This window comes from Pelobates fuscus, chromosome 4, assembly GCF_036172605.1.
Source record: "Pelobates fuscus isolate aPelFus1 chromosome 4, aPelFus1.pri, whole genome shotgun sequence".
Taxonomy (NCBI): Eukaryota; Metazoa; Chordata; class Amphibia; order Anura; family Pelobatidae; genus Pelobates; species Pelobates fuscus.
Genome location: NC_086320.1, coordinates 187,509,454 through 187,530,312, shown reverse-complemented (window position 1 = coordinate 187,530,312; position 20,859 = coordinate 187,509,454). Strand labels below are relative to the sequence as shown.

The window sequence follows — 20,859 nt, the reverse complement described above, 5'->3', positions numbered from 1 at the left end:
TTTAAAACCCCAACTAAATTTAAAATGTTTGTTTCCTATAACCCCTTCACACTAGCACTTATGTATACACAACTGCCAGGCTATACAACCATACCCCACAATTGTGTATAAACAATTTGCATAATTGCCTATTTAAACTTGTTTATGGCAAATTATGCCATAACTACAGTCAGACAGCTCACAATGCAGTGGCACAGAGAGCCGCAACAATGCAAGCCTCTGAACGATAAATACAAAGACCTATATCCAATGCAGCAAGCCCACCCATCAATATATCTACAGCTAATGGTGTTAGTGGGGGACTCATGTTTGAGTTTCACCTAATGCCTCACAAAGTTTAGAGCTGCTACTGCCTGCAGTGCTCCAAAAATGCAGTAACACTGTGTTTTGTGATTATCGTGTAGTATCTAACGTAAGTCACGTCCAGTTTTATTTTTGTGGTCCTGCTACTTCCAGTCTAATGAGTCAAGCCTCAATTGACATGCAACAACTGTTTTTCAAAGCTTACATGGAATACCCCATTGGGCAAGAGAATACTGAGAAAAGATAACAGCTCAAATATCTTACCCTTGTGGGTAACTGCTCAGTTCTAAAGATAGCTTTTTTTTTTTTATATATGTTGAATGATGAGAGTTAAATATAGAAGCAAGTGCGTTTTCTATTATAATAAGGCTGAAAAATGGTGACAAAGAATTAGAATTTTCTATAGTGGTTCACACTTTTAAACCAATTTTTCATTATAAACATTTTTAGGACTTTGTTTTCCAACTGTGATTAGCAGGGGGTGAAAACATTAGCTTGCAGAAAAGTTTCATTGATGATAACTCAATTCTCTTTTTCTGCCAAGCTAGCATTCTTTTAATTTGTCCTCTAATTATTTTCTGGCCATAATTTACTAATGTAAGTTTAATAGCTTCAGTTTTGAAAATTCTGACAATTTGCTTGGGGTAATTGTTGTTGAATTACATTTTTGGAAACAAATGCTTGATCTAACTGTAAGAAAATAACTTTTCTATGGCAGAGTAACAGATTAAATGCAGGTGCAAAACAAATGTCCTTTTGTTTCTTTAAAGTGCATTTTCAGTGATCACAAAGTTACTGGGTAATAAAATGTGTAATTGACAAAAAGTATCTTTAAACTGGAGTATTTATATATTTTTTTTCAATTTTTGCATAATATTACAAATACTACAACCAATAGAATTAGTCTCTAAATATATAATTGAGCCAGTAAAATACATTGTTTAAAGCAGCTAACAAAATAATTTTATCTCACTAGAAGCTATTTTTCTACACTTTAGTATTATCTCACATAAATCTACAAACCAGACTTTTTTGTTTTTGTATATATTTAAGACTGCATTGCTAATTATGGCCCACTTATATTGGATTATTATTAAACAGTACCTATGTTGGTGTATATATTTAAATCATTAGATTTTTCGTTCATTGTTCTATGTTGTAGAATATATAAACCTGTCATTTGTAGATTTTACTGAAATACAAAAGTTGTACATGAGTGTTTGGCAGAAATTAACAATTTAGTAAGTTCTCCTCACATCCTTAAGAAACAACTGAAAGCTTTCAAAAGACCAAAAGCATGTATTAGCATTTATTTTATAAGTATGTTTTTATGGAGAGATAGAACATTGCTAACATAATACACGTATTAGCTACAACATTAAAACCACCTGCCAAATAGCATGTTGGTGCCCTTGGTGCTGCCAACACAGCTGTGATACGTGGAGTCATGGACTCCACAAGACATTTGGATGTATTCTGTGGTAAACACAAGAGAAAAGGATGACCCTAAGTGGGACCTGTAGTGTGTCAATGGAAATTAGAAGGGGGTAACCCTAACATTTTCAAAACTGTACACTAAGGTGGCCACTGGACATAATGTCCAGTGGACACAGTAAAGTCCCTACAGATTTGCAAGAAAAATGTAAAACCACAATTTATTATGGTATATTGAAAAAGAACATAAGTAATACACACACACACACACACACACACACACACAAAATCACACAACATATAATACCATAAAAGGAGCTATTGAGCTCTGCAATCCTAGTAGGGTAGAAAGGGTAGCAGAATACATGAGGCTGCTTAAATGAAATTGAAAGGTAGCAATAATGTGGAAACCTATATTCCATAAACCTCACCAACCAACAGTTGGGGGGAGGGGGGCGGAAAATAGCTTTATCCCAGAATGTGAAGCTGTCCTGTATAGATGAACACAGATAAACTGTAACTGTAAACAGATATAACAGTTTAACATGAAACAATACAAACAAATACTCAAATAACTTAGGATAAAGCTGAGTTTGTGATTGAAAATGATCAAAGTCTCTGCAATGATCTCACATGGGTGTGTGATTGATTCAATATAGCAAGATCTTTTGTATATTGAGGGCAATTAAGATAACCTATAAATTTGCAGGGCCATACATGACTTCAATTTGGCCTCTGCATACAGTGATAGAGGGCAGAATAAGTTTGACTGAATACATTTATGAGATTATGTCAATCGGTACCTGTGAACCCTGTTACTTATATTAAACCAAGAATTCAAAGAAACATAATTTTTTACATTTGATTGGAAATTGCCCTTTAGAATTGACACTTTCATTTAAAGAATGTGGCCGAGGCTGTTGCCTGTAGAATGGTCAGTTTTCTTGTAATTAATTGTATAGTGATGTTTGTCACGAACGCACCCTACTCCAAGAGTGTGCGTGACGTAGTTGTGGTGGTGAAAGGGTTAAAGTACACTATTTGTCTGCACTAGACCGGAAATAATGACAAAATACCCCTTTTTAACACCACCCACACTTAAACATAATAATATAACTATTACTATCTTAACGCTGCCACCACCAAGACAATTTATAAATGGGGTGCCTTGGTCCCCCAGGTAAATCAACAATAAAACCCACCAAATATGACTTAGCACAATATCTATGTAATTACAAAAATACTAACTAGTCTCTTCAGGTAACGTGATTCTTAACCAGACAAAGGTAGAACTTAATAAATGAATGTTTATTATGAGCAAAAATAGTCACAGTGCATATACAAATATATGGTAAACAAATTATTTACACCAATAACAGATAAAAACAAAAAGGATAAAATACAGAAGTCCTAATTACTCACTTAGGTTTTTCAAAGTACAACTTCTGTCCAGGGGGTCTCTGGCAAGGAAGGATGATGGTGACTCACTCAAAATTAGATCTTGGCCCCAAGCAAGTACACACCACCCTTCAGAATCACAGGAGATATACCCTGTGGAATTATCACACCCCACCCAGGGGCGTACCTATAGTGATTCCAAGTGACCACCTCCTTTGTTCCAGAAACAGCAAGCCAAATATAAACTTTTTGGTTTTATCTCCTCTACTGTACCTGCCACAGAAATAATAATTGCCTCTATGAATTTGTTATTGTTTTCCCATTCCATAGACATGTTGCACGCCCCACCTGCGATCCAATAGGACAGACATCACAATTCCTGTCACACGGTTTAAGTTGTGCAACTCATGTTTAGGCTTAATTAAAAGACTGGGCTTGTCCCATTCCAAATATAATAAAAAATAGGCTTTATTATTATTCTGTGGGGTAAATATGAATGTTTTTGTCCTTCCTTTGGGTATGATACTGGAGCAAAGCTAAAATGGTATTTACATTTCAAAGAGTTTTACTCAGCACTTAATGGTACAGGCCAAATGGATGAAGAGACATTCAGACTTTTCCCAAGTGTAGAACCTCACACCTTGCAGAGCCTTGATTACTTCACATCCATATTAGTAAAACCCTTTGAACCTTGCCATGCCATCCACACTTCCCCTTCTGTCATCCAACCTCTGTGGGGGTCCCAGCTTCAAAAGATGTAACCCCTGTTGACCTCAGCAATAGCATCCTTTTGTGCCATTTACTACACAAATGGCATTAAAGGATAATATTTCATAATGTAATACTAAATTATGCACCCTTGCCGTGACACCTCCCCCAAATAAGAGACGCAATGGGAGAAGGCTCACATGCCTCTACCTTGCGTATCAACACTTGTTCCTTTTTGCCTCCACCTCATACACTCATCTTCTTCATAACTCTGGTTCTCCATGAATGGGGTAGCCCTCATGTGTTCGCACACCTCCCCCAAAAAGGCTTGCCCTTTGTCCCTAAGCCATAGAACAGCCATATCCACAACACGCATGCCTGATTTGCCTGTTTCCTTCTCACACTGCGCTCTGGTCACATCTCTTGGGCCGCACCCACTGTGCCCATGTAGTAGCTCTAAGGGGAAGAAACCAACCAATTTCTGCAGTACTCCCCTATAAGCACACAAAAGATGAGACAGAGGACACTCCCCGGGTACCTGCAATGTATCCACACTCCTTATCTTTTTTAGTTTGTGGTCTGCCTGCAGGGCTTGTTGCCCTTTTTGACTCTGAACCTTTGGTTCAGAATCAAAAAGTTGCTTAGAGACAGATTCCTTCTCCTGAGCTGGCTTGGGTGTATGTGTGAGATGTGATTGTGATAAGCTGACAAGGTTCCTGGTTCCCTCCATACTTTCACACAGCCCATCTGATACATTTGCTTCAGGCACATATTGGCACACATATTCATTCAGCCCTCTGTCCCTAGAATTCTCTTCCTGCACATTGTCACATGACACCTTTGACACCCCTTGGTCAGGCACATAATGTGGTACACACTCACATAATTTCCTCTCCCAGCCAGGCCATCCTCCCACAATCTCACATAGCCCCTCACTTTCTCCTTGTTCTGGCACCTGACATACTCCTGACTGACATACAGGGGAACATATCAACTCATCCTGCCCTGACTCCCAGTGGTTTGATCCACTTATGTTTTCACATGGCATCTCAAACAACCCTGGCTCTGACACAGATAGGCACACACGCTCTTCTAGCCCTGCCTCCCCTTGCAGTGGTTTTTGCCCACTCACACATGGTATTGCAGGCACTCTTATGTCTGGCCCGGACTGGCATGCATGCTCATTCTGCCCTCGCTCCCAGCACAATTGCCGGCATACACCTTCACATGTTTCCATGGACACCCCTGGTTCTGGCACAGATTGACACACATTCTGCCCTCCCTCCCAGTAAAGTTGCCCTGGCAAACTTTCCCCTGTTACCACAGACACCTCTGGTTCTGGCACAGCCTGGCACACATGCTCATTCTGCCCCCCCTCCCAGCACAATTGTCTGCATACATTTTCACAAGTTTCCACGGACACCCCTGGTTCTGGCACAGATTGACACACCTTCTGCCCTCCCTCCCAGAGAAGTTGCCCAGGCAAACTTTCCCCTGGTACCACAGACACCTCTGGTTCTGGCACAGCCTGGCACACATGCTCATTCTGCCCTCCCTCCCAGCACAATTGTCTGCATACATTTTCACATGTTTCCACTGACAGCCCTGGTTCTGGCACAGATTGACACACATTCTGCCCTCCCTCCCAGTAAAGTTGCCCTGGCAAACTTTCACCTGTTACCACAGACACCTCTGGTTCTGGCACAGCCTGGCACACATGCTCATTCTGCCCTCCCTCCCAGCAAGGTAGTCTACGTACACTTTTACATATTGCCCTCTGCACAGTAGGGCCCCTATGAGGCTTGGGTTTAAAACACACATTACCTTCAGGCACATACTGGGATAACAATCTACCTAAGTCAGTACCAAGTAATACATTTGCAGGGATATTCTCATCTACCCCCACATTTCTGAAACCCTTCCCCGCTCCCCAATCCAAATAAACTCGTGCCATTGGCACTACAAGCCGTATCCCCCCAATTCCTTTAACTGCTAGAGTCTTGCCAGGAATTAAGTCCTCAGAGCGCACTAGCTCTGGACGCACAAGAGTCACATCTGCCCCAGTGTCCCTGAGCCCCACAGTTACCTCTCCTCCGACTGTCACAGGTTGCAGATTCACATTGTTGCTGCCCTCTGATCTGGTTACAAACAACACAGAGGACGTTGGTTCCGAGGAGCGTCCCTCCCCAGCTGATAATGCTGGCTGCCGTTTCCCAGGGCAAGCAACACTAATGTGCCCCACTTGGTTGCAAATAAAACATCTGCGACTATCTCCTTGCGCAGACATGGCACTAGCTCCCCCTCTCCCTAAGGTAGGAGCTGAAACAAAAGATGGCCCGCTAGGCCTGGTGATGGGGAGTCGTGGTGGTGTGGTCCTCCAGCTGGATGCTCCCTTGGCAAACCCTCTGCTCCGGTCCACTGTTGCTCGGTTGGCAGTGTGGACATCTGCCAGCTTACCCGCTTCCAATGCTGTTTTGGGGTTCCGGTCCAGCAGCCACTCCTGTACATCGGCTGGGCAGAGCTGCAAAAACTGTTCTTTTATTAGCAGATCTTGCAGACCTTCTAAAGTGGTAATCTCCAGCCCTGTAGTCCACTGTCGGAATGCTGTCGCCAGGTGCCCCACAACTGCTGCATAACTTTCTGTAGGATGCTTTTGCAAAGTCCTGAATTTCTTTCGGTACACCTCAGGAGTGAGGTTGTACCGTTCCTGCAAGGCAGTCTTAATCGAATCATAGTCCTGGTCAAATTCTGCTGGAAGCGCAGCAAATGCTTCCAGGGCAGGACCTCTGAGACCAGGGGTGAGGTATTTTGCCCACTGGTCCTTTGGTAGCTGGAACTGCCTGCAAACTTTTTCAAAACTGCGCAGGAAAACATCCAAATCACCATCTTTGTCCAAAGTTGGAAAATTCTCTGCACGTGGTTTGGGTGCAGAAGAGTCTCTGGAATTAATACTTATAGGGGAGGCAGTCAACCTCTCTAACTCAACCATTTTTAGCTCATGCTCTCTGGCAGCTTGTCGCTCTGCAGCCTCTCTCTCAGCCTGCCGCTCTGCAGCCTCTCTCTCCCTTTCAGCAGACTCTCTCTCCCTCTCAGCAGCCTCTCTCTCCCTCTCAGCAGCCTCTCTCTCCCTCTCAGCCTCCTGATATTGAAGGATAAGCTGTAGTCTTTGGTTTGCATCTGCACCGTTTGTAAGTAAGAATCCAAAGGATCTCCAGATCTCGGTACATCATTGACAAAAGCTGCAGGTATCTCTTCTGCAGTGTTTGAGGCATCATTTTGCACTGCTTGTTGCAAATCATAGTCCACCAGCGCTTGTAATAGTTCCTCTTTTGTTTTTCCCCGACAGGGAATAGATCTCTCCCGGCAAAGCTGGTCTAGCACTGCCTTGGACTGCGCCTGGTACTCCATTTGGTAAATAAAAGATAGCAAAGAAAAAACAGAGAAGGGGGGGGGGACTGTTGAGGTGTAAATATATTATATATGCACTGAGTTCAGCCTTTGGAAATTGAGACACAATTTCTTTTAGTGCCTGGATTAACCAACAAATCCAGCAACACTAAAATCTGGTATAAAAAGATGAAAAATATTTTAGTTATCCCACCGCTATGCCACCAATTTGTCACGAACGCACCCTACTCCAAGAGTGTGCGTGACGTAGTTGTGGTGGTGAAAGGGTTAAAGTACACTATTTGTCTGCACTAGACCGGAAATAATGACAAAATACCCCTTTTTAACACCACCCACACTTAAACATAATAATATAACTATTACTATCTTAACGCTGCCACCACCAAGACAATATATAAATGGGGTGCCTTGGTCCCCCAGGTAAATCAACAATAAAACCCACCAAATATGACTTAGCACAATATCTATGTAATTACAAAAATACTAACTAGTCTCTTCAGGTAACGTGATTCTTAACCAGACAAAGGTAGAACTTAATAAATGAATGTTTATTATGAGCAAAAATAGTCACAGTGCATATACAAATATATGGTAAACAAATTATTTACACCAATAACAGATAAAAACAAAAAGGATAAAATACAGAAGTCCTAATTACTCACTTAGGTTTTTCAAAGTACAACTTCTGTCCAGGGGGTCTCTGGCAAGGAAGGATGATGGTGACTCACTCAAAATTAGATCTTGGCCCCAAGCAAGTACACACCACCCTTCAGGATCACAGGAAATATACCCTGTGGAATTATCACACCCCACCCAGGGGCGTACCTATAGTGATTCCAAGTGACCACCTCCTTTGTTCCAGAAACAGCAAGCCAAATATAAACTTTTTGGTTTTATCTCCTCTACTGTACCTGCCACAGAAATAATAATTGCCTCTATGAATTTGTTATTGTTTTCCCATTCCATAGACATGTTGCACGCCCCACCTGCGATCCAATAGGACAGACATCACAATTCCTGTCACACGGTTTAAGTTGTGCAACTCATGTTTAGGCTTAATTAAAAGACTGGGCTTGTCCCATTCCAAATATAATAAAAATTAGGCTTTATTATTATTCTGTGGGGTAAATATGAATGTTTTTGTCCTTCCTTTGGGTATGATACTGGAGCAAAGCTAAAATGGTATTTACATTTCAAAGAGTTTTACTCAGCACTTAATGGTACAGGCCAAATGGATGAAGAGACATTCAGACTTTTCCCAAGTGTAGAACCTCACACCTTGCAGAGCCTTGATTACTTCACATCCATATTAGTAAAACCCTTTGAACCTTGCCATGCCATCCACACTTCCCCTTCTGTCATCCAACCTCTGTGGGGGTCCCAGCTTCAAAAGATGTAACCCCTGTTGACCTCAGCAATAGCATCCTTTTGTGCCATTTACTACACAAATGGCATTAAAGGATAATATTTCATAATGTAATACTAAATTATGCACCCTTGCCATGACAATGTTCTCTCACGCAGTTTTTTTTTTACCTGCATCTTTAACATGATTTCCTCCATCTTTGTGTTTGGTGTACATTATGATGTAAAATTATGATGCAAAATGTTTGCTGAAGCATAGCTTAAGGGCCCTCAAATTCTATATTCCTTCTGCTTGTTGGGTGGTTGAAATATTTCAGTACGGAGACTGTGTGAATAGGTCTCACAACTTTTTAGCTGACACAGGAATGTGCCTGTGTTACTGGGCTCTGTAAGGGGGCTTTTAGTAAACTTTTTTTAGATTTGGGGTCACCTGTATAAGTGTATTGGTGGTTTTGGAAACACTCCATGCAGTCTATTGTCTCTGTAGAGGATATGTTGTAGGTCTTTTGCAATCTTCTTTAGTACCTCATATTGTGGACTGCATGTTACAAATCATCATATGGACAGCATGTTAATAGAACCTCCTTCAAGTCTACTCCCAAACTAATAATGTCTATTCTATAAAAAAAACTTGAACTATTCTACCCAAAAGGCAGTACAAAATATGTACCTTATGTGAGGATGTTTCTCAAGGCCTATAATGTTGATGCTTTACTAAAGCTAAATATAGACCCACATATAAGGCTGAAACAGTTAAAAAAAATAATAATAATGAGATTACTTTACAAAAACAAAGATATGAAACTTTCTTAAATTTTCACCAGTAGTACTGGTTTATTATCGGTCACTATTTCATTAACATACTGACAGACATCCAAAAACTCACATACTTCAATTTTCCCCCTGGAAACATCAAAAACCTCTATCTGTCTATATAGAATTGCAATGCAAAACATTCACATATTTTCTTCAACTAGCTCAGAAAAAAATAAATAAAGCACGGTTACTAGTAAAGAAGAAGCTAAATTAAATATATAGACCCACCAAAATAAACAGAAACATGCTACAGAGGGCAAACTGAAAGAAAAGGAAACAATAAATCTTCACAAACGTGCCAATAGTCAAGCTCTGAGAACCCAACAGACAAGTATTATTGCACTACAAATAAAAACATAGGAGATATAATAGCTATTCTCACTGGAAAGCTTTGTTCGTCGAGAGAAGATCTTGGAGTAAAAGTGTAGGAACATGTTTGACACTGAAAACATGTAAATAACAATAGAGTAAGGAGCACAACCATCAATAATAATAAAAAAAAATCTTTATTAAGTTGGTACACTCTATAAGAATATCACATAACATAAGGATCCAAAATATAGGATCATATCACGCTATACAGCAATGGTCAGAAAAATTCTGAATATTTATGTATAAACGCCAAATGCGTCTTCTATGAATAGCAGAATCTTAATGTACAAAATAGAGAAATGAGATACCAATCTAATCCAACTCCACAAATACAAATATATGAAAAAAAAAATAACAATAAGCATACCAGACCTAGTGAGAAGTAGTGATGTCGTGAACATAACATTTTCGGTTCGCGAACGGCGAACGCAAATTTTGGCGAATGTTCGCAAACCCGTGAACCGGGCGAACCGCCATAGACTTCAATAGGCAGGCAAATTTTAAAACCCACAAGTTGTTTCAAGGGGACTAACACCTGGACTGTGGCATGCAAACTCCGATCCGCGGCTGCATCTTGCAGCCGCTTGGTAGATAACTCCCTAATTCCCACGGTATTAGGGAATTATCTACGAAAAGGCTGAAAGACCTAAATTGGTCTTTCAGCCACATTTACTAAGTAAAGATTACGTAGTATTAGTAAATTCTGCCCCTACTCGCTATACCGCGAGTAGGGGCATGTCTAGTAAGCAGTGAGCAGCCAGTGGCTGCTCACTGTAAAAAAAAACCCACAAAAAAAAAAACCTATTGGCTCCCACCCCTGTGCGACGGGTGGGGGCCATAAAATACAATGGGGGAGGGGACCTACTGCCCTCCCCCCGGCCCCCACCCTTGGAGCAGTGGGTGGGGGCCATAAAGATAATGAGGGGGGGACCTACTGTCCTCCCCCCCGGCCCCCACCCCTGGGCAGCGGGTGGGGGCCATGAAGATAATGAGGGGGGACCTACTGTCCTCCCCCGGCCCCCACCCCTGCGCGGTGGGTGGGGGCCATAAATCACAATGGGGGGACCTAATGTCCTCCCCCCTGGCCCCCACCCATGAGCGGCGGGTGGGGGCCCTAAATACTAAAAAGGGGGGGACCTAAGGTCCTCCCCCTTGCCCCCACCCCTGAGCGGTGGGTGGGTGCCTAAATACTAAAAAGGGGGGACTTAAGGTCCTCCCCCTGGCCCCCACCCCTGAGCGGCAGGTGGGGGCCTTAAATACTAAAAAGGGGGGACCTAATGTCCTCCACCCCCGGGCCCCACCCCTGAGCGGCGGGTGGGGGCCCTAAATACTAATAAGGGGGGGACCTAAGGTCCTCCCCCTGGCCCCCACCACTGAGCGGCGGGTGGGCACCCTAAATACTAAAAAGGGGGGGACCTAATGTCCTCCCCCCCGGCCCCCACCCCTGAGTGGTGGATGGGGGCCCTAAATACTAAAAAGAGGGGGGGACCTAATGTCCTCCCTCCCTGGCCCCCACCCCTGAGCGGCTGGTGGGGGCCCTAAATACTAAAAAGGGGGGGACCTAATGTCCTCCCCCCCGGCCCCCACCCTGAGCGACGGGTGGGGGCCCTAGAAAAATGTCCCCCCAGGTGACTAGGGGTCCCCAAACCCCTAGTCAGCCCCTCCCCCTCCAAAAAAAATTAACCCCCTACCTACCCCCCTCACCCTAAAAATAATGAGGGGGGGACCTTTAACTAAGTACCTGTAAAAAATAAAAATAAAACTTACCATTCAATGTTTTCTTTCTTCTAAAATCTTTTTTCAGCCCCAAAAAAGGCCAAATAAAAAAACCATAATAACCGACGCAATTAAAAATTCCAAAGAAATTTCAAAGAACTTTCCCACGCTGTGTAAAATGACACAGGACACTCTGATTGGTTAGATTCCAAGCCCAACCAATCAGAGTTCTCTTTGTCATTTTACACAGCGTGGGAAAATTCCAAAGAACTTTCCCACGCTGTGTAAAATGACACAAAGCACTGTGATTGGCGGGCTTGGAATCTAACCAATTAGAGTGCTCTGTGTCATTTTACACAGCTTTGGAATTTTCCCACGCTGTGTAAAATGACAAAGAGCACTCTGATTGGCTTAAACCCAATCAGAGTGTTCTTAGCCTAATTGCAGGGCATGGCAAGGCTTTATAAGCCTTCCCCCGCCCTGCAGAGCTCAGTCTGCTTGGAGACCTCCATAGGTGAAGATGGATTATTTTTTTTGCGTCGGTTCTTATGGCTTTTTATTTGGCCTTTTTTGGGGATGAAAAAAGAAGATTTTAGAAAAAAGAAGACGTCAAATGGTAAGTTGAATTTTTCTTTACAGGTTAGTTATTTTATTCCCCCTTCACTATTTTTAAGGTGAGGGGGGTAGGTAGGGGTAACTTTTTTTGGGGTGGGGGGGTGGGTGACTAGGTGCTTGGTCAATTGTTTTAGGGCCCCCACCCACCGCTCAGGGCCCCCACCCCTCAATATTTGTATGGCCCCCACCCACCGTGCAGGGGTGGGGGCCGGGGGGGAAGACAGTAGGTCCCCCCTCATTATTTTTATGGCTCCCACCCACCACGCAGGGGTGGGGGCGGGGGGAGGACAGTAGGTCCTCCCCCCATTGTGATTCATGGCCCCCACCCACCGGGCAGTGGTGGGGGCCGGGGGGGAGGACAGTAGGTCCCCCCTCATTATTGTTATGGCCCTCACCCACCGCGCAGGGGTGGGGGCGGGGGGAGGACAGTAGGTCTTCCGCCCATTGTGATTCATGGCCCCCACCCACCGGGCAGGGGTTGTTGGCCGGGGGGAGGACAGTAGGTCCCCCCCTCATTATTTTTATGGCCCCCACCCACCGCGCAGGGGTGGGGGGGAGGACAGTAGGTCCCCCCCAGTGTGTACAGGGTCCCTGAGGACAGGTGTCAATCCATATCTGCCAAGTGACCCTATGTAGGGGGAACAGTCCCTATTCTGCTCTGTGTCAGTGTGTATCAGGGAGCCTTAGGATAGGTGTCAATCCATATCTGCCAAGTGACCCTATGTAGGGGGAACAGTCCCTATTCTGCTCTGTGTCAGTGTGTATCAGGGAGCCTTAGGATAGGTGTCAATCCATATCTGCCAAGTGACCCTATGTAGGGGGAACAGTCCCTATTCTGCTCTGTGTCAGTGTCTGGGGGAGTATCTGCAGTAATACAGAGTGTCTGGAGGGAGTATCGGCAGTAACACAGGGTGTCTGGAGGGAGTATCTGCAGTAACACAGGGTGTCTGGAGGGAGTATCTGCAGTGACACAGGATGTCTGGAGGGAGTATCTGCAGTGACAGAGTGTCTGGGGGGAGTATCTGCAGTAACACAGGGTCTCTGGAGGGAGTATCTGCAGTATCACAGAGTGTCTGGGGGGAGTATCTGCAGTATCACAGGGTGTCTGGGGGAGTATCTGCAGTAACACAGAGTGTCTGGGGGGAGTATCTGTAGTAACACAGGGTCTCTGGAGGGAGTATCTGCAGTATCACAGAGTGTCTGGAGGGAGTATCTGCAGTATCACAGGGTGTCTGGGGGAGTATCTGCAGTAACACAGTGTCTGGAGGGAGTATCTGCAGTAACACAGAGTGTCTGGGGGGAGTATCTGCAGTAACAGAGTGTCTGGAGGGAGTATCTGCAGTAACACAGTGTCTGGAGGGAGTATCTGCAGTAACAGAGTGTCTGGAGGGAGTATCTGCAGTGACACAGAGTGTCTGGGGGGAGTATCTGCTTGTAACATTTATATGCACTAAAAAAAATTAAAAAAAATGAACAAATAAAATAAAATGGTTGCAGCTTCCGAATGAATCTAAAATGGATGCTGTCCAGTAGGTGGGAGGGTCTGCTAGGGAGGGTGTCCTGCTGATTGTCTGGAATGTGTCTGCTGACTGTGAGGTACAGGGTCAAAGTTTACTCAATGATAAAGAATAGTGGGTGGACCGAACATCGCATGTGTTCGCCCGCGATGACGGACGCGAACATGCTATGTTTGCCGGGAACTATTCGCCAGCGAACCGTTCGGGACATCACTATATGTGACATACATGACAATAATCAGTGAAAATATGGTATAAAAATAGTATAAAATATGATGACAATTTTGGCAACAATAACCACAACAAAGATAATTCCTAAATCACTTGTCTTAAGGATGATGAGATTGTTATTCCACATATAAATGATCCACCAGTAGGTTCAGCATACTTAGTATACATAGCAAGTATCAGTACAGATTTTCAAGATACAAATAATGAATAACTATCATCAATAGTATTTGGCAACACAAGTTACAATTGACTTCCAAAGGAGTTACATGCAACATTGCAGATAAATCCCCTAGAATTTAATCAACATTTATTTTTAACATGCAAAACAATGCCATTAGAAACTTTCAGTGATCTGCTTTAGAAATCCATTACACCCAGAATGTAACACATAGCGTTTTTTACACAGCTCAAAGTCAGAAAAAGTAGATGCTGACAGGCAGTTAGAATCATTACATAGAGAATTAACTCACTTACTGCTGGATACAATTCTCACAGAGAAGATACTTAAGCCTTGCAAGCAAAATATACAATGTTTCTCACACTGATAGTCAGCCTAACTATTATTTATCATCCAGTAGCCAAAAGAAAAATCCTAAGCCTTTATAGCTACAAATCTTTAACTTTTTCTTGATATTTCAAAGATAAGTCAATATCTCTGGATAATAGCTTGACATGTCTAAACTCCGCAAATTACCAGTACATATATGATTCTTTTATCCCAGCTGCAGTATGGAATGATATCTTTCTCAGTTAAATAAATTTTAAAGTTTTGAAATCTGATCAGCGTTATCCAGGTATATTTCTGCTTTTAGTAAAATTAATTAAATTCAATTAAACCAGCATATTTACCAATTTGTAGAATATTCTTTTATATTCTGGAGATGTAATCCAATGGATGGTAAATGCAAGTAAGAGTGTTTAGAGATATAGAAATTAGTAGGAGGATAGCAAGAGCAGTCCAGAGATGTGGCTAACAAAGAAACTTCAATGTTCCAGAATTTAGTTGGGACGAGCATCGTGGTATTCCCAGGACTGTAGGTAAGGGTGTGTCCAGAAGCGTGCTCCTTCTGTTGATGATGATCTGATCATTTGATGATCATCTTATGATTTCCCAAAATTGCCATGTTGTCACCTTTTAAAGAATTTCTTATCACTAATTCTTTAAGTCACCAATTTAAAGTGACCAATGAGATGAGTTGTGCGTATCTTATTCCCATGATTAATTTTACAGATTATAACCAGAAGATAGCATCATTGCATCACAAACATTTTCATTACTAATTCCACATACCACTTTGTCTAAAGGGTTAATTGAAACCATGACGAAAATGACGTAGAAATTTGCTATCTTTATAGCTACTTCACGATGGATGGCTGTCACACTTCAAAAGAATCTGGTAGACTACCATTCTCCTTTTCATACTATAAAATATTTATTTAACGCATCTGGTATTTGGTTCAACTCATGTCTTACAATGGGGTTTTGTAGAAACCTTTCATTGAAATAGACTTTCCTTAAAGTAAATTAATTACTGGTAGGGAGTATCTCTTCTTGGTAATTCTAATCTGTGTCTGGACTTTCCATTTTACCCTGTCCCATTGTGTGGAGTTAAATGTGTCTGTATTAGTAATATATGACAACATATTTTTTTTTATTTATTACTGGCATTTATAAAGCGCCAACATATTCAGCAGTGCGGTACAATTGGGAAAGACAACACAATAAGAACAGACCAATAGAACAGGTAGAGGGTAGCAGAGGAATTTGTATGTGATGGCAGAGAGAGAGTTAATAGTTGTCAGGGTACTCACCTGTGAGACAGACGGCCAGACGTGGTCGCTCCTGGAATTCCCAACAGGGGACTTGAACCGGGGTACTTATCTATCCCAGTCCTGCTCTCTGCCTCTGAGCCACAGCAGCTTTACCAGAGACTTCTGATTCCGGTCTTGTTCATCCTGGCTTGGCTACTACACCGGGGGCTGCACCTTGACTTGTCTGCTTATCACCTGACTCTGATCTTCATCAGCAGGGTATTTAAACCCAGCCTCGCCCTGCACTCATTGTCAAGTCTTTGATCTGTGTTCCTGTGTCGTACCAGTGTTCCTGTTTATTCTGCTTCGTATATTTGACCTCGGCTTGTGACTACGTTTATTCTAACCTCTGGCATCCTTTGACCTCGGCTATCCCTCGACTATCCTGCTGGTTCTGTCCTTGCCTGTCCTGCGAATTTGGTACTGCATCCTGCACAGCCCCCGTGCACAGACCCACAGGCCAGGTGAATTCTTGCCTGACCACCTCGGCCTGTGGCTATCTGCAAGGGTGAGCGACATATCTGCGCTACAGACTCCCAACTCAGGTAAGACCCTGACAAAAGACTTGACCAATATGGAGTCCGCAGAAATGTGCTCACCCTCACTCCAGCAAGTGTCCAGCCTGGCCCAGATTGTTTCGGAGTTGCAGCAGGAACTTTTTTCTCTTAAAGGCGCAGTACATCCAGCTCCGGAACCCTTTGTCATCATGCCCGACAGATTTGATGGTAACTACACGTCCTTCCAGTCATTCAGGATGGATTGCGAGGTATTGTTCTCTTTAAAGCCTCGAACTTACGCCACGGATTTCATCAGGGTCAGAGCGGCTATCAACCTGTTGTCTGGACGCATTAAAGTTTGGGCTTACCAAATGTTGCAGAGGAAGAGTCCTGTCCTTGTCAGCTGGGAGTCCTTTATTATTGCTTTGGACTCACAGTGCAGGACCACTAAGCCCAAGCCAGCTCCACCTACTAAAAAATCGCGGAGTCTACGTCACCACACCCCGGTGATACCCTCTTATGATCCAGTTCCCAGGAGAACTCCAGAGGTATCCTGTGTTCAACTTGATCCTGAGGAACCTATGCAAATTGGACGTGTCCACTGCAAAGTCACACCGGGGGAGAGGGACCGAAGGAGAAGCCATGGTCTGTGTTTTTACTGTGGAGAAGGTGGACACTTCATCACGCTTTGTCCTGTTCGCCCTCCTAGACCTCCTGCTCCAGAGTCGTCTGCCTTTACTACCAAAGTTGCTTCCTGTATTACCACCACTACTTCCTGCCCACTTGAAAAGGATTTACCTAAGGATTGTGTCATTGCTTCTAATGGCACTACGGTCTGTAAAAAAGACCTGGAAGTGTTCGAAAAAGCACTGCTAGCTGCGAGCACTGTCCCTCCCGAAGTTGTGGAAGTTTTTGTCACCCCTACCCGGAACCTAGACCGATCGTCAGCTGTACCAGAAGCTGGTACTGGGAAATCCCGAGCTAATCAGGGATCCCATACTGAGGACTTTCACTATGGGGACTCGACGGATTCTGAGAGTGACTCTGGTGAGACGGATTATTTCAATGAGGAGCCTACCTGCGCCCAGAGGTCGTTTTTGAAGGGGGAGGTACTGTCAGGGTACTCACCTGTGAGACAGACGGCCAGACGTGGTCGCTCCTGGAATTCCCAACAGGGGACTTGAACCGGGGTACTTATCTATCCCAGTCCTGCTCTCTGCCTCTGAGCCACAGCAGCTTTACCAGAGACTTCTGATTCCGGTCTTGTTCATCCTGGCTTGGCTACTACACCGGGGGCTGCACCTTGACTTGTCTGCTTATCACCTGACTCTGATCTTCATCAGCAGGGTATTTAAACCCAGCCTCGCCCTGCACTCATTGTCAAGTCTTTGATCTGTGTTCCTGTGTCGTACCAGTGTTCCTGTTTATTCTGCTTCGTATATTTGACCTCGGCTTGTGACTACGTTTATTCTAACCTCTGGCATCCTTTGACCTCGGCTATCCCTCGACTATCCTGCTGGTTCTGTCCTTGCCTGTCCTGCGAATTTGGTACTGCATCCTGCACAGCCCCCGTGCACAGACCCACAGGCCAGGTGAATTCTTGCCTGACCACCTCGGCCTGTGGCTATCTGCAAGGGTGAGCGACATATCTGCGCTACAGACTCCCAACTCAGGTAAGACCCTGACAATAGTATAACTGCAGCAGCTTTTAACATGTGAAAGGAATGAGGAGGTGATTGGCTGTGGTTCCAAACAGCTGGAAGATCAAGGAACCAGGGTGAGCGGGAGGAGGGGAGGGTGGGTGCGTAGAGCCAAGTATAATTGAAAGGCCTTGTTGGTTAGGAGTGTCAAGGGGGCAGGGAAGGAATAGAGCAGGCTACAGCTGCAGTGTTAAACATTGAAAGGCCTTGTTGCAGGATGATGACTTGATGGCTAAGAAAGAGAGATAAAACAGTTACTTAAAAGGAATTTACAGCTGTGAGTGGTAAGGAGGGGGGAGGAGGGGAGGTAGGAAGAGGAACGGAACAGGCTAGCCACTTGTTATAAACAAGTAAATATTTGCTAACCAAAATTCTAGCAGCCAGATTATTAATAACTAAATATACCAGCAATTACAAAATATTACAGTAGTAAACTATAAGTAACAATGGTAGCACCATTATAGTAATAATAATTATAATACTAAATAATTATAAGTAATAATCTAGTAAAAAGATGAAAGAAATCTGGTTGAATATCTTCTCCATCTCAGTCCGTACCTTACAGCTGCTGTGCTCAAAATTAAAAGGTCTTTATGCAGGGATGGATGATGATTTGGGGCTTACAGCTGCAGTGTTCAAAATTGAAAGGCCTTGTTGCAGGGATGGATGATGATTTGGGGCTCACAGCTGCAGTGTTCAAAATTGAGATATATATATATATATATATATATATATATATATATAAGAGCCACACTCCAGGTTTACGTGGTCGGTCGTTCAGTAGCTTTTTCGGTATTCGAACGGCCAATTAAAAAATAAGGCAGACTGTATTCCATTTGAACGGGTAGACGAACAAAATGTATAAACTTTAAAATTCAAGGACAAAGGGTCTGTCACGTATGTATATATGAAACATAATTTAACCCCTTAAGGACGGCGGGCGTGCTATGCCGTCCTCGGGGATCCGGCGCTAAACGCCGGCGGGTGGCAAAGCATGTCCCCGCCGCCCTTTGTACTTACCTTCTCGCTGGTGATCCCTCGCCGGTGATCGTGGTGGGGGGACTTTCCTGCCATGCCAGGGAGTCCCCCTGCTAGCTCCTGGGCCAAGTGATCGCTAGTTCCTTGCGAGGACTTTACAATCACATGTAATTGTAGATTATACTAGCTTTAGTGTAACTATAATCTTAATTTTATTAATGACAGGAGGCGAATATTTGCTTAAGTCTCTCTTTACTAGAACTCCACAGCAGCACATTAACATAGAGAGATAAACAACAAAAACATAAGGTATCTATATAAGGCTCCTCCTAAGCCACCATTTCCTCTTTCACGCTGCGACAACGTAACGAACACAACAATGACAATAACTAAATAAAGAAAAATTCACAACATAACGATGAATGTCATCTGGAAAAACTTCGGATAATGGATGAACTTGATCTTTAACCCGCCAAACGGCCGATCCTATGAACCGAAGTCGAACCATTAAACTGAAACGAAATAAACAGAATCGAAAACACTGATTAGTGAACGAAATGTACTGATAAAACATAAATCGCACGATCCAGTACTGATAGAATAAAGACACGAAATCCATACTAATGACCGTCAATACAGTATAACATGCACTTCCCACAACATCACCCCAGACTAACCAACCTAGCCCAGATAATCAGACAAATCCACAGAAATACAATCAATGCAATCCATCCAAAACGGGGGGGGGGGGGGGGGAAGAAATCAAATTGGGTGGGAAATATTTGCCTCCTGTCATTAATAAAATTAAGATTATAGTTACACTAAAGCTAGTATAATCTACAATTTTATAGCATGACAGGAGGCTTCATATTTGCTGTTTTAACGCTCCGACAGCAAAGCAAAAGAAGCATGTTCCGACGGTCTAAAGTAAAATAGGCGAAAAAACTCTACACGGGACCCGTCCGCCGAACGCAAAATGTCCTGAAGGAAGCGCTCGCCAAAAAAGCTCCGGAAGCTGCAGCGCCCCTAACCAAAAGCGCTCCTAAGGTCGCATCCACGCCCGCCAGAGCCAAAAGACATCTTATCCATCGCGCCAGTGCCTTCGCTACACGAAGCTTAGGCGAGTCCTAGAAGTAAGGGCATGATACAACCGTCGATTCCGACTTGGTACGTCTAAGCACCTTGACGGAGATCCCCTCTGGAGAAAAACGAGAAAGCGCCGACATCGAAGGCCCGGACAACCGAAACACATCTGAACGAGACCAGACACAACAAGAGGGCAAATTTCGCTGAAAGCTGGCAAAGAGAAAGGTCCTGGTTATCAGGCCAATTCCGAAAGAACGCCAAAACCAAACGCACGTCCCAGAGGGAAGAATACTTGGGCGCCGGAGGGCGCACCAGTCTCATTCCACGCAGGAGCCTGCAGACTAGCGGATCCTGGCCGATGGGGAAAAACTCGAAGCGGGACATGTGCCGTCGAGATAGCTGATCTAACCACGATAACCGAGCGATATGACCGACCCAGGTCAAAGAGATGAGACAAGAAATTCAGCACGCTAGATACAGGACCCGTAAAGGGATCAGTATCCCGGTCCAAGCACCAGCGACACCAGGAGCTCCATGTTGAGAGATAACACCTCCTCATCCCAGAGGCCCAGGAATCCCAGAGAAGGCCACTAGCCGACTGCGATAATGCCTCGACATTCCAGGCACCCCTGAAAGAGTCCAGGGTCATCCCGAATATCGCCTTCCTGTTCCAGGTGGATATATGCAGGAGGCACCAGCTCAATCCGGCCTGCATGTCCGAGGCCAGGGAGATCATCTGGTCCTAAGAGGGTCTCTTGCGTAGAGAGTGTGCCTTCAGCCGCTGCATGGCCCTGTAATTTAGTGGGCCCGGGTAGAACGCCTGTATCGAGGCCAAGAGGAGACCCACCACGCGAGCCAACCTCCGGAGGGGAGTCCGGTCTTGTCGAAAACACGTCTGATCTC

At 44.0% G+C, this 20,859-nt stretch overlaps 1 protein-coding gene across 1 annotated transcript; it reads right to left on the bottom strand.

The window, feature by feature from the left end:
• Positions 1-4,039: 4,039 nt before the first annotated feature.
• LOC134609398 (uncharacterized) lies at positions 4,040-6,832 on the bottom strand. The gene is made up of 2 exons (XM_063453075.1): positions 5,668-6,832; positions 4,040-4,692 (listed from the first exon to the last, which is right to left on the bottom strand). The coding sequence occupies exons 1-2, from the start codon at positions 6,830-6,832 to the stop codon at positions 4,040-4,042; spliced, it is 1,818 nt and encodes a 605-aa protein (XP_063309145.1).
• Between the last annotated feature and the right edge of the window lie 14,027 nt (positions 6,833-20,859).